General features: G+C 48.2%; 1 protein-coding gene across 5 annotated transcripts in view; it reads right to left on the minus strand.

Annotated features, from left to right (window-relative positions):
• Positions 1-15,017, minus strand: part of PTK2 (protein tyrosine kinase 2) — a 235,689-nt gene that overhangs the window by 73,147 nt on the left and 147,525 nt on the right. For all 5 annotated transcript variants that reach the window (XM_057735053.1, XM_057735052.1, XM_057735051.1 and 2 more), the window contains 2 exons: positions 14,805-14,835; positions 11,298-11,350 (listed from right to left, as the gene is read on the minus strand). In XM_057735053.1, coding sequence (XP_057591036.1) covers positions 11,298-11,350; positions 14,805-14,835 — 84 coding nt within the window. The remainder of the gene's footprint in view (positions 1-11,297; positions 11,351-14,804; positions 14,836-15,017) is intronic.

Genomic DNA, 15,017 nt, shown 5'->3' on the forward strand with positions numbered 1-15,017 from the left:
CTGCACTATTTACAACAGCCAATACATGGCGGCAACCTAAATGTCCATCAACCAGAGGAATGGATAAAGAAGATATACAATGGACGTTTACTCAACCATAAAAAAAGAATGAAATAATGCCACTGCGGCACCAGGGATGGACCTAGAGATTATCATACCACATGAAGTGAGTCAGACAGAGAAAGACAAATGTTATATATATCACTTATACGTGGGATCTAAAAAATAATACAAATGAATCTATTTACAAAACAAACAGGATCACAGACACAGAAAACAAACTTAATGGTTATCAAAGGGGGAATGAGGGGGGAGGGATAAATTAGGAGTATGGGATTAACAGATACACACTACTATACATAAAATAGCTAAGCAACAAGGATTTACTGTATAACACAGGAAACTATATTCAATTATTTTGTAACAACCTATAATGGAAAATAGCCTGAAAAAAAAAAAAAACCCAAGAACAAAAAACAAACCTGAATCACTTTACACCTGAAACTAACACAATACGTAAATCAAGTGTACTTCAATCTAAAAAATGAAAGAAAAAAAAAATACAGGGGAAGGATAAAACAAGTGGGCCAAAACACAGACACAGTGAATCTGAGTAAAGAGTATGAGACTCCACGTTACTATTCTTACAACCATCCGCTATGTGGGAAATTATGGAAAAATAAAATACACAAAAAGTCTCTATTTGGATTCAGAATCTGCCTCCACCACTCACTCCCTGACCTTGGAAAAACCACCCGGCTTCTGCTTCTGTTTCCTGTTTGTAAAGGGAGGCAGCAGCAGACGCTTCCTCAAGTAAAGAAACACAGAGAGGAGCCCACGGATTGCCGGGGCACCTGGCACGGGCAACCACCCCACAAGTGCCAGCTACTCCTACCTCTCAGTCATTTATCTTGCTTCTAAACTAAGCTGAATACTCTTTATATTAACTTAAAAAGCAAATAATTTTTTAAAAATGTAAGCATAACTTCTCTTGAGTAATTACAATATCATCCACATCACAAAAAAAAGTGTCTGGACCCTTCTTTTATTTTATCCAAGATGATGCCTTTAATGATGCCTGCTGAGCACCTGCAATGAGCTAAGAGTGCACTGTGCAGGCGCCAGGGCTGCCGCAGTGAGATGGGCCCACACTCTCACCTTGCTGAGCTCATGCTCTGGGTTGGGGAGGAGAAGATGAAGGGAGCAAACTGCGTGATACACCGACGTGTAAGCGCCACGGAGAAAACACAGAGCGGGCGCAGGACAGGGAGTGTCCTCCTGAGGGGCTGCACCTCTAAATATGGAAGAAGTCATTTGCTAAAAGCTCTCCAGGAGCAGAGGTGAGCATGGGGCACTGGCTGAGCAGCAGCACGGAGGTGGGCAGGGGACAGAGAGATGTACTCAGGGACACAGCAGGCCTGGAGCCCACGGTCTGGGCTCTGGCTTTTATTCTGAGTGATGTCAGGAGTGAAGGGAGCTTCCAGGGGAGCAGGGCGAACCGCAGGGCTGTGGTGACGGTCCAGGTGGAGAGTGACGTGAACGTGAACACGGGCAGCTGCAAGGAGAGCTGGACCGTGAAGGGATCAGGGGGACTGAGCCAGTTAGGATTTGCCAATGGACCGGATATGAGAGGAGAAGAGTAACTCTGAAGGTTGTGGGTCTGTTCCCCCAGAAAGGAGGACCTGCCAATCACTGAGAGAAGCACACGTGGTGGGAGGACCAGGAGCTCCGACTCCAATGTAAGAAGCCTGAGGTGCCTATCAGACATCGTGACATGGCGAGGAGGCAGCTGGCTGCAGGAGTCTGGAAGGATCTGGGATTGTGACAACTCGGGAGTTGCCAGCATAACTGAGGCATGAAACACAGCGAGGTCCCGAGGGGTGACTGTGGCAGGCGGGGAAGAGGCCGGTGGGCTGAGAGAGAGCAGTGGGGGCTGACAGGTGGGGGGGCAGAAACCGGAAGGGTGGGGCCTGGAAGTGAGGGCAGGGACAGCGTGCAGGATGAGGACACCTGCACAGCAACAGCTCCTGCGGACAGTTCTCTGTAAGGGGGCCCATGAGGGGTCAGCTCGGAGGGGGCTTCCAGGGTGGGGCAACCACCGTATGTGATGTGCTGACGGAAAGATCTGGAAAAGGAAGAAAACCCCGACAGCAGGAGGGCAGGGAAGATCCCCAAGTAGTGACGGGACCTGGGTTGGCGGGACGGTCCGGGCACCACGCGACCCAGGTGGGCAGGGGCTCCAGCTGAACGTAAGGACGAGGCAAGCGGGTGGGGACGACACGCAAGAGGCAGCACCAGGCTCCCCTGAGGTGTGTGGCCAGGGTTCAGAGAGAGACCAAAGCACAGCGGCTGTGTCCTTGCCATCGAGGTTCAGCTGCGCTGAAGCAGACCTAGAACACAGAGATCTGGGTTTTGCCAAATAAGCGACGGAAGAGCAGGCCCAGGTGACGGGGGTGAACAGCAGGCCTTTGGGCTGAGGAGTCGGACGGAGGGGTGCGCTAGAAGGACCGGCAAGGGGGCAGGGGATGAGGTCCCGCTGACTCAGAGGGTGTGGGAGCCGAGTCCCGCAGGGGACAAGCTAGGCAGCACGGGAGGGCACGGCCAGGGAGGCCACGGCCAGGGAGGGCACGGCCAGGGAGGGCCTGCAGGTGCTGCGGGGGCAGGCGGGCGGCCGGGAGAGCCGAGGGCCAGGTGAGGGGGACCGTCCACGACCAACAGTGAAACCGTCCAGGACCAGGAGGAGGGCGGCCGGAGAGGGACAGTGACTGGGCGCTTGGAACTCTGGGGGAGGCAGGAGGCTCACAGCTGGGGCTTCTGAGGGAGAGGAGTCTGGAAAGGCAATGAGAAGCGAAGGCGCTCAGCCTCCTGTCCTAGTGCTGGCACGGCTCTGAGAGAAGTCATGGCTGCAAGGGTGAGGGCAGCAGCGCCCTCAGGGCACGGGAGGTGCCGGGCAGGAGGGGAAGACAGAAGTGGGGGCGTGCAGAGGGACGGCGGCGACACCGGGGTGAACGGCACTGAGGGCACAGGCTGGTCGAGGGCATCGGGGCTCCGCTTTCCAGCTTTCCTTACACTCGTAAAGCAACGTTTCCCTTCAACCACCCCTCAGTTCTGCTCCTTTCTTCCATGTTATGGTTTAATGTTGACAACACAGACCTTCCCCTGGGCCCTGTGTTCTGGGAAAAGTCCTTCAGGTAAACCATCAGGGAAGCCCCCTGCCGCCAACAACATTAAAAACACACGAATTCATAATGACGCTCAAACGAGAAAACCCCACAGAACAGCAGCAGCATCTGGCTAGGGGGGCAATCATTATTTTAAAACCTGGTAAATAGAAGGAAACAGTAAGACAGTTTTCTCGTCTTTCCCGAAGGAATCACCCCTCAGGGTAACAACCGCTGACGAGGGAGGGTTCTCTTCAGAAACATAACAGCTACATAAACCGAGATGACGCGGACGCACCCGCTGCTGTGCTGTGGCCCTGAATGAAATCCAAGTGGGGACACCAGCAGCTGCCAGAGCCCCGAGGTGAATGCAGACTCTCTGAGCCTACCGATCAGCTTAACGTCACAGAGACAGCAGCCGCATGTTACGACGTCACCTGTGCGTACAGCGTCTGAGCCCGACTCTGACCAAACGCCTCTGAATCCTAACGACCAGCTTGTAGGAGAGTCAGGAATACAGGGGCCCGCTCAACACAGCATCTCGGAGCTGCACTCGACCAGACCCAAAGTGTGGGCGCACAGCGTAAGGGATACGACTCCTCAACAGACAAGCTGCAATCAAGAAAAAAAGAAAAAAGGGGGGGTGGGGGGGGGGATGCAGCGCACAGAGACAAGAGGAGACAGGAGACACAGCCAAGTGCACCCAGCACTGCCCGTCTGACCCCAGGCTGGAGGACACCGAGGGTGAAATGCCTTAACCAGGGAATCTGAACGCTGACCGGACAGTTGGTCATGAGGAATTACTGTTAACTTTCTTATATAATAACATTGTTTTTTAAAAAGCCTCTATCTTTTAGAAATATTTATAGAGGAATATGCCTTAGAGGTGCTTTAAGACAATCTGTGGGGAGTGTGTGTCCGTGTAAGTGGGTGGAGGCGAGGTGAGACATGACTGGTTTTAGCTACTGCAGTTGGGAGATGCACCAGGGGACCATTATACAATTCTACTCTCTCTACTTCTGTGCATGTTTGGAATTTCCCATGATAAAAAGAGTTAAAAAGCTAAAAATTCAAAAGCATTGACAATATCCATTCATTCACATGGTCTCTGGCTTGTAAAAATATCAAATACATTTTTTTTTTTTTTTGGGCACACGGGCTTAGTTGCTCCGTGGCATGTGGGATCCTCCTGGAGCTGGGATCGAACCCGTGACCTCTGAATTGGCAGGCAGATTCTTAACCACTGCGCCACCTAGGAAGCCCCTCAAATACATTTTATCTTGACTCATGCAGTTTGATTCTAATAAAGGCCATAATTATGATACAGTCATGACATGCTACGAGAAAGCCGTGAGGTCAAATTCCAGAATTTGTATTTTAAAAAGTTTCAAGCCTTCCTTCAAATTTTTTCTCTCTGAAAGAAAAAAACAAAAACACAAACAAAAAAAACATAGGTCTTTGGATGTCAGCAATATCTGTTTTTTATATTTAACAAGATGATACTTGGGCTTCCTGTAATAAATTTTAAGAACATTATTAAAGTTGATTCATTATTGTGTTAATAAGTTCAGCGAGGAGATTAAGATGGTTCATCAGCCAAATAAACCCAAACACTGGCCCTCGCGAAGCACACTCCACGCAGACAAAGACGCGCTGTCGCTCCAAGTGCTCTCGCGAAGGTAGCACCACACAGGCCCTTGCCACGCAGAGGCGACCAGGGAGAGGGCAGGCACTCTCTACTCTGCACACTAGGTTCACAGGTCTGTGTGGCCTGGCGAGAGCTGACAGAAGTAAATAACCTCTTCATATTTCTGTTGTCCTCATGATTGCTCCGATCTCGTTTGGGCTCTTTGTCATCTGGAAGTGTCTCAGGCTACTCCCCACTGGGGGTCCTACAAGTGTCTGCTGGCCTCCAGGCCAGCAGCTGAGAGCTTCAGTCCAATTCCAGGGTGAGGAGCAGGAAGCCAGCCTGGCTCCGGGTCCTTCCTGGGTGTTACTCTTCAACATGACAGATATTTTGGTACCCATGTGAAATGGGTATTCTTCTCAACTCCTTTAGAAGCCAGAGAGGAGAGGGACGAGATCAAGTAGCACCCTCAAATTTCAAGAGGCAAAGACAGCTCAGATGCTGTAACAACAGTGGGAGAAGAGGGGCAGGAGGAAGGAGGCAGCATGGGCAGCGGGGGTGTATTTTCATCATCACCTCCTTGTTACGTACAACACAACCAGCCTCCCTGCCCCTACCTGGTCAGAGATGGCTAAACATCTCTCCTAATGCCAGACTGACCACAGAACTCTAGTTGTGACTGCTGGAATGAGAAGAATTTCCAGTAAGCCAGGTACTATGAACATGTCAGACCCCCAATACTTACCACTTGGTGCACATACAAATCATTAGCAGCATTAATTCGATTAAATTATGTCATAAAGCAAGTAATTTACAAAAATTAACTTCACATGTACCAGGTGACAATACTCTAAATTAGGGAACTTAAAATTCCTAAAAGCTTTCATTTAAATCAAGCTTTCAGCACAGACAGAAACTACCTTCTAAATCACTGTTATCAAAAGTGAAACTAGGATGTAAACCAGACAGAAACTCTTTCAAACTTGAATACAGGGCAGACTTTTGGGTTCCAAAACAACAGTCAGAAATGAGTCAGGACTATGCTATTCCTGATAAATGGGAGAAAAACTACCCTGAAATCAGACTCAGACTCTTCCCAAACCACTCCTCCCTCCCACACACGAACATTTCAAGCTTTGCAATGACTTGGTGTGGTCCAATGGAAAGGCGATGGGTTTGGAGCCCAGATCTGGGTTTCCATCAGCCTCTCTGCCACTGCAAGCTACGTGAGCCAGGCCTCGCCACCTCAACTCATCTGTACAGTGGAAATACGAGGAGGACTGCCCTGAGGTTCAAACAAGACAGTGCTTGTGAATATGCCAGGCAAATCTCTGAGCCTCACTCATATGCAAATAACTGCCAGCACTCATATTTACAAAGCAGTGGCAGAGCAATGAATGAATAACAGACCTACTGTTTCGGAGACTGTGAGAAAAAAAGGAGAGGGAAAAAAGCAAATATTATGGACTATACACATACCATCTGACATTTCACAGAACTTCACAGTTTACAAACTACTTTTGCATGTCTAAAGTAACCACTTTAGAATTTGTAATAGGCAGCTTAACGCAAATAACATGTATTTTGTTAAGCTTATTTTAGTTTAGAATAATTTTTAGTCACTAACTTGAGAAACCTAAAGGTCATCTTAAATAACTGGAATGATGTTGCATGATTAACAACTAAACCAGAAGAATCTGTTACAAAGTAAAAAAAAAAAAAAAAAAAAATTTTTAAATTTATCATAAATACTGAAAAAGTATCATCACCGAGTGATGCACCTGTTCATCACCAAGGGCTCAGCAGAGGCGACGGACCCAAACACTCCTAACAAAAGGAAAAGGCCAGTGCAGCGGCGGTCACGACACACACAGGAGAGAGGAAACCACTCTCTGATCTCTGCCCCTTCGCTATGATGCAGACCAGAACCGCACGCACAGTGCAGCGGCGGTCACACGCTACCTGCGTTTCTGTCACACTTCAGGTCTTACTGCCCGATGAAGGGCGTGGTTATTAAAAACAACAAAACAGAGCCCTGAAACATAAAAACCAAAGTTTACACCTTTGAAATACTTAAAATTCGGCTTTATTCACCGACTTTCCTCAGAAACACCTATGTTCCTGGGGAATCTTCACCCTCCCAAATGTTGCTCCAGCTCTCCCCACCACCCCCAATCCAGGCACCACTCTCTCTGACCACCTACAGACCCCTTAATACAAGCAACCGCTTCTCCACTGTAGTTCTACCTGAGCTTCAGAATAAGCACGTTTCCTAAAAACTTATACTCAGGCTAAAAAAATTACTCTAGGCCCTCAGGGAAATGTGCCCAAGGAAATGCACTATTCTGCTAGGTATTTTTGTAAGTCTGTTCATCTTTTTTTTAGAACTTTTATTGAGATATAATTGACATACAATAAACTGCATATATTTAAAGTGTACAATTTGATATATTTTCTTATTAGTAATGTATATATGGCAATCCCAATCTCCCAATTCATCCCTCCCCAAGCTATACTTATTTTTATAGAGAAACTGTGTCTAGATTTCGGAGATAAACTCTGCACATATTCAACATCGACTGTAACTGTGCCCCTACTGGAGATGACCTGAGACCTACGCGTCCTCGCAATGAGATATGAAGGAGGGCCTGGTACCCCATCATCACGAGCTAAGAACTGTCTGAAGGCATCTACACCCCCATTCTTCCTGCTCGCTGGCCTCCATGCCCCTTGCCCAAAACCGCCTCCAAGTGCGTCCAGAACAGTTCACAGTGACCAGCTCACAGGGAGTGTCTGAGAGTCCAGCAACGCTTAAGGTTACTGTTCGACCTGAGCGTCCTGCCTTTTGTCCTCCTGTTCTCGTGCGTGGAGCGCATTCCTCCAAGTCCCAGCACCTCTCCGTACCTTGCTCAGGCACCCTATTCATTTAAAAACAATCACTAAGCACTATGTCCCAGACAATAAATGACAAATAGAACATATCTTTGCCTATGATGGGGTCACGGTCTAGTGGACAAGAAGGTTTCTAAAATCATTACATTTATTTAAAGACTACCCACAACAGTGAGATGTATGGTGGGCTAGAGAACTCTGAGGAAGAAGAGTCCTGGAGTAGCCAGGGAAGGCTTGTAGGAGGTGACGGCATCTGAAGCCAGCCTTGAAGATCAGGTAAGAACTTTTCAGTTATGGATGTAAACAGGGGAATCAGACAAGTCTCACTTTCTCCATCTTTCCAAGGGATTCTTCATCTGCACTTGGGGTAATCTCCCTTAAATTGCTACTGAAGGGCAATACAGCCTAGAGGGCAATGAGGACCTGAGTTCAGTCCTAGCTCCATCGTTTTCAAGTTGTGGGACACTGACCAAGCTTGTTCACCTCTCCAAATTTCTTTCCTCATATCTGTGACATGGGGAGACAACAAAGACCTCGTGAGGTCGTCGCTGGGGTCAACAAGATAACATCTACTGCTGTGCACAGCACACTGAGCACCTAACAGAAACAGGCCTGTCACCTCTTGGCTGTGTGTCAGCTCGCCTGCCCTGCCAAGGCATCCCCGAGCCCTCTGCCCTGCTCTCCGCCACCCCGGCTAGTGTCGGGTTTGCCAAGCTCCTGCTTCAGGGCCTGGTGCTCGCTGTCCCACAATGTTTGTAGATCCCAGCTCTCACTGTGTTCAGCCACCTGCTCAGAGAGACTTTTCTTGACCGTAACTTGAAAGAACCCCCATCCCTCGCTCTCCATTTGCCTGCTTTCATTCAGTGTCTGTCTGTCTCCTCCACAGAGCGTCAGCTCCCCAAGGGGAGGGACCTGGCTGTGTTCACTACTGCACTCCAGCATCTGAACAGTCTGGCACACAGCAGGCACTCAGAAGTATTTGCTGACTGAATTAATATAAAGTGGGAAATGTAAAACTGGAGTACCATCCACCTGGTAGGGTTTGCTGGGGTCAAACGAGATGGACCACGACAGAAAAGCACACAGCGAGACTGAGCCTCAGTCACCACCCCCAGCCTGGAGGCGGAGCAGCTCGCAGCGGGGCGAGCAGACCTGGAGCTCCGCAGGGCCCGGGGGGGACTGCGCTCCCCTCGCTGTCAGCACTACACCCACGGGGTGCCGGGTTTCCAGGCTGCGAGGTAAGGAAGAACCTCAGGGTTTAGCAACCGTACTGGCTTTCTAGATGTCAACTTAATAATAGCTTACGGGCTAAGTGCAGGGCACAGCTCCTGGCTGGCTGGCTGGTAAGATGTTACTCTACAGTCTCTGTGGAAGACACAAAGCACACTGTGAGTCCACTTCCACAGAAGGGAGCAAGCCGTAGGCGGGATGACAAAGGGTCAACAGGAATCTAAGAAGTGAGCCTCATCACTGAACATCCACGGGACGCTGAGCCTTCTTCTCGGCCGGTGTCAGTGAACCGACAAAGTGGTGGTCGCAGGGGACACAGTGTCACTGACTCTGAAGGTCAGAAAGACTGTGACATGTGACAATGAAAGGGACGTGCTGGCCGGTGGGAGAGCTCGAGCAGAACCACAGAGGGAGGAGGTGGGCAGAGAAGCTCGGCGCCCGTCTTTACCTGGCTGAAAAACAATGTGTGCGCTGCAAGGAAGGATGGAGAGGCAGGTCTCTGGGGGCTGAACTAAGGAGCCGAAACTTCACCTGATGGATTGTAGGTTATTCCTGAAAGCTTCTGCCCAGGAAGTTGCCTGTAGAAACTCAGTAAAGGAGGCAGCAGTCAAGGAGCCACTACAGAGAAGGGGCCGGAGCAGGAACTTCTAGTCAAGGGACGACCAGGGAGAAACAAGGAAGGCGGACTCAGAAAGGAGGGTTGGCTGGGAGGTCAACCTGCAGGTGCCATGAGGGTCAGCTGTGAAGAAACTCTGAGGTCCGGGAAAAACTCTGAGGACAGCAGGAAATGGAAGGAACAAGACCCAAAGCTTCCGTGAGGCCTGCTGTATCTCATCACTAGCTGGCGTCGCGATGCACCCAGCCGGGCGTCAGCTCCGCGACACGCGGAGCGGCTGGGGAGCACGCGTGCGACGGCCACCAGTGCCTCCCGGCTTCACACCCAAGCCTGCTTCCAGTCCGGCAAGGAGAGGACCAGAGCACTTAAGAATTCCTCAGCGCTGTCTCCATCTCGCCTCTTCCAGGAACCATGCCACAGACCATCCTTTGATGCCCAGCGAAGGACAGAGTTCTTCCCCCCCTCGCCACTCTGGCACGTGGTGGCCCTTCTCACGCCAACCAGGTTAGAGCCCCCAGAGGGCCTGCTCCACGTCTGCTCAATCACTCGTTCCCGCCACAGACCGGAGTGCTGAGCGCCCTCCGCTTAGCACCTCCCGCCACTGCGGGGGTCAGGAGAGCCCAGTGGAGACGGCGTGCGGGCCGGCAACGCTGCAGCCTGCCAGGCGTCTGGCACCCCCCCCAGCAGCACGCGCTCCGGCACCTGATACTCCTCTCACCCCCATCAGTTAGGGGCCGACTTCCTGAGCTGCGGGACTCCGTCCCACACACGCCTGCCCCACGTGGCTCATCACTAGCGCGTCTCCGCTGAACATAGGAACACGAGCACAAATGTTTCTTGAGAAGGGAGTTGTGGGACGTTTGTGGACAATAAAATAATAAGCAATTACAATTATACACTAAAAAATAATTCAGTCTTCAACTAGGCAAAAGCACAAAACAGGAATTAGATTTCTTCTGAGTCAGACTGTCAGATACTAGAATTTTAGGAAGCTATTTTTTAGAAATGTGACATATATGAGAACATATTATATGTGTGTGTACAGATATACATGTATACACATACATAATATATATATATATACATGTATACATACGTATTTTAAGATACCAAACCTGAGTCTATAGAAAATGCTTCTTGCCACCTTTCCTCTATTTTCCACATTTTTAAATGGGGAAAAAAGACATGTATTTTGAAAACATATCAAGGAAAGCACATCACACTCATCACACCAGCAAATAGTTAAGATAATGCTTGTGTCAATATCTTAACTATATTTTTTTAAAAAGCAATATTCAAACACCATTTTATGTTCATTGTGAAAGACAAAAGCTGTTTAAAAACGTTTCACATCTCCTGAATTTCAAACAGTAACTATACAAAGACTATTTTGTTAATTTTTTGCTGAATTGCAAAGATAAATTATAATGGCAGATTCAAAAATAAAAAATTTCACTCTAAATATAATTAACATAGCATTAAAACTGAAAAATAACTTGGAATTATATATAATCTTGTGAGTAATAGGGTATTATACACGTCTCATCTAAAAAAAAATCAGTGAGTCATATTTGAACCTTTTCATGATGGTAAAATTATGCAAAATTTAAAGCTATTTTTAATTTTCAAAATAATTTTAACTTTTAATGTTGAATTTTTATATGCTATTCTAGAAAGAAGTAATCCTAATAAAAATGAGCAGACATCTAACACACGGCGATCTTCTACCACAACCGCAGGCACCTCTGCTTGTTGCTGCAGGGCCTCTTACCTGACACGGAGACCGCGTGGGTCCGCACGCCCTGCTTCTCGCTGTTGGCCAGCCTGGAACAAAGATGGAAAGTCGTGAGTGCCACGCTCTTCAGACCACACCACCAGCGTTCATTCAAACCGCGAGCTTCCCAGAATCAGGACGACTGTGCTGTTCCCCAGCAAGTCTAGAGGGGTGATTTTGTAAGATACTGGATTCTACCACCCGAGGCCCTTTCAGTCACCTGACTGCTTGAATGTTTTAAAGGCCAGAAATTAAGACAGACAAGGGAAGGAACGCTGAACTACAACGCCACTGAACATGCTACACGTGGCTTAGATTAATTTAGACACTGGACTGCAAGCGAGTGCCTGAGGTTATACCACAGAGAGAACAAGGCCTGGGGCTGAGATGTGCTCTGGAAAGCAGAATGTGGAACACTTACACGACTGGCCCTGCTTCAATTTAGAGCACATCCAAGAGCAGACAGTACACTGACGTATACTGTCATTATTTACGGACTGAAACAAGGTAAGTTTAACGCATCTGGTTGTTTCATGAAATAGCTCAACGTTAGTGTTTTACATACATACCCACATAAAATAACATTTTGGCCAAAGGTTTTAGTGACATTTTAAAAAATCCAAGTACAGTTCAGTTTAAAATTTCTGGAAAAGCATGAAACACAGAGAAAAAGTTACTTTGCTCTTTTTATAAAAGAGCGCTTTTTCCTGATACATAAGCATTTACTCTAGAAGTACTGAACAGGAACTTTTCCTAGCATACAGAATTTGCATTAGGGAATACTGGAGCTTAAAATAGTATATCCCTTTTGAGAACTAGAAATACTCAATATGCAACTGCATAACCTCTGTAATTAAGGATTATAGCACAAAGCTGTAGACTTGAGTTCCTTTTATTGAATTCTCCTAAGATGTGAAATGGTATCTCTATTATAAAAGTTTAATCGAAGTTGCTTTCTAACAAATCACCAGCTCCTCTTCCACTGCAGCGCCATGACTGCAGTTACCAGGAGGTTACAGGTGCAAATTACGTCATCTGCCTCCATAGCCTGTTGCCAGGACACCGGTGTTTTCCTTTGCTGTGGGTTGGGATGCTCTTTCGAACTAACTTACAACTGCAGGGGTTCCACCGCTTCTCTGATCAGCAGCAGTAACAGGTCTGCTGCTCTAATTTGTGGAAATTCTGCTCTTGGAATTGGGAGTTCAAGGAAGTTTGCTTTGGGACTTCCCTGGTGGCACAGTGCTTAAGGCTCCACACTCCCAATGCAGGGGGCCCAGGTTCAATCCCTGGTCAGGGAACTAGATCCCATATGCATGCCGCAACTAAGAGTTCGCATGCTACAACCAAGGAGCCAGCGAGCCACGACTAAGACCTGGTGCAACTAAATAAATAAATACGTTATAAAAGTAAAGTTTATTTGTTCAGTTTTTCTAGTATCTGTTGGCACTTCTAACCTACTCCCCTCTTCCTTGCTTTTATATCTCTGTTTATGATTCCCGTGTGTTTTAATCCTCAGAGTCATCTCTTAAAGACTTTCCACAATTGAAGATACTGTGGGCACTAGTTCCTTGCCTATGTGGGACACTGATAAATACTGGGTAGGCCAAAAAAGTTCATTCAGGTTTTTCCATAACATCCTATGGAAAATCCTGAAAGAACCTTTTGGCCCACGCAATGTCTAGTAAATATTATTGAGTTTGTGAAACACATGTCCTAAAAGCTAAGAGAAAGCTGGTCTCGCCCATCCCTCCTCCACCTGCCTGCCCAGCTACTGTGCACCTACTGTGTGCCAGACAACTGCCCCGTGTCAGGTCTACCCCATCACGTGAGCGAGGCCACAGGGTGTTTCATGTAAGATAAGTCACGGGAAAACACACAGGGCTGCTCCTGGGACTGGGGCAGTGGGAGGTTTCCCGAGGAAGGGATGCAGGATGAGACGTCAGCAGGGCCCTGCTGAGGACAAGGCTGGAGGGAAAGAAGGACAGTGGACTCCAGGAACCAGAGGAAATTCAACGTGGCTGAAGAGTGAGCATGACTGCGGGAAGAGCCGGCAGGGACCGTCGGGCAGCTTCCTGCCAGCTGGCTGAACGACGTGGGCCTGCATCTAAGAGCAGCAGCAGTCACGCAAGGGGTCAAGAGGAAGGCTCCCTCCCACTGTTGTAGAGAATGGATGGAACGGTAGGCAAAAGGGGACAGAAGCGATGGGCAGGAGTGCAGAAAAATGGGAGGCCAGAGGCCCAAGACAGCCACCCTTCAAGGCAGGCCCTCGGCTGGTGTTTAGGAGGGCCGCACCATCCCCAAACTGATCTGATAAGGGCGGTTCGCTGTGCTCAGACTGTTCGTACAAATACCATGGTTCATGCTGAACTCCCGACTTCCTCTCGGGAGTCTGGAATTTGGGGGCACGCCAAGCAGAGTGTGCGCACACGGCCAGGTCCCCGTCAAAGCCGGGGCACCGAGTCTCTCACGAGCCCTCCTGCTCGACAACACTCCACGCCGTCACAGCTCATTCCCGAGGAGCAGGTGGGTCCCGCCCGAGTCCCTGGGAGAGGGCGTGAGCGGCTGCCCCGGATTGCTCTGGACATCACGCCATCTCCCTCTCCCAGGCCGTTTTGCTTTGCAGTCCGTGGCTGCCACACCTCACAGCCGAGAGTGCGACTGATTAGGCACTGAGTCCTGGGAGTTCTCTCTAAAGAATCTGACCGGGATGGTCTTGGGGACCCTGACACAGGAATCTACTGGAGGAGCCCAGATGGGTGACAACAGCTAAAAACCAGGGAGGGACGGTGGGAAGGTAAAGTGGATGGATCTGACAGGAAGCAGAAAGGAAGGAACTGGAGGTGGACCGGCGATGGAGGAGAGAGAGTGACAGGACAGAGCTGAAGCCCAGGTTCTACCCTCTTTATCCCTACATGCAGTGGCCTCTCAGGTGATTCTGCATTCTCTGCAGATGTCTTGGGATCCTCTTCAAATCTCTCTCTGAGTGCTCAGCACACAGCTGTAATTGTTTATTTACCTGTATGTCTGAATGTGCAGACTGTAACTTTGTTTGGTCCCCAATCCCTAGCACACTGGCTGAGAACAGAGACGTTTTGGCATTCTTTTACAGGTTAAAACACCTACTATGAAATTCATGATATAAATTTAAAAATTAACATGGATTACATATCTTTAATTTTCTCACTTGTAAAATACCCAGAATGGTACCTATTTTCAGGTTCTCATAAAGATTGTTGCCAACTATAAAGGCACTCCCTCACACTATCACCACTGTTCTTGAGCTCCCCACTGAACTCAAGGGGAAAATTCATGTTACACTCTTGATTAAACCTAAATACATAACATCATTTACAGCTGATCTGATTTCTTTCTGGAAATGTATATTTTCTAGTTTCCTGATCATATACGTAGAAATCTGATTACTCAGGCAAGTGGATAATAAGCCTAGTGATTTCCTCCCAGTTTCTAATGCAACAGAGTAATATGACACAACGCAGTACTTACTTTGGTATCGATGGCAAAGCCCGTTCACCTTCTGGGGAAAAAAAGGAAAGAGAGAGATGAGATTCTTTGTATTCCTTTTGAAAAGATTATAAGTAGAAATCAGAGAAAGAAGATGAGTTCTATTCTAGAATTTTAGCAGTAACCCTTCAAACAAAAATGCTATACTGCCTAACTTAGGTGTCCATGGCTTTGCTTTCAGTATTCATGACATAC

This window comes from Hippopotamus amphibius, chromosome 5 (assembly GCF_030028045.1).
Source record: "Hippopotamus amphibius kiboko isolate mHipAmp2 chromosome 5, mHipAmp2.hap2, whole genome shotgun sequence".
In the NCBI taxonomy this organism is placed as follows: domain Eukaryota; kingdom Metazoa; phylum Chordata; class Mammalia; order Artiodactyla; family Hippopotamidae; genus Hippopotamus; species Hippopotamus amphibius.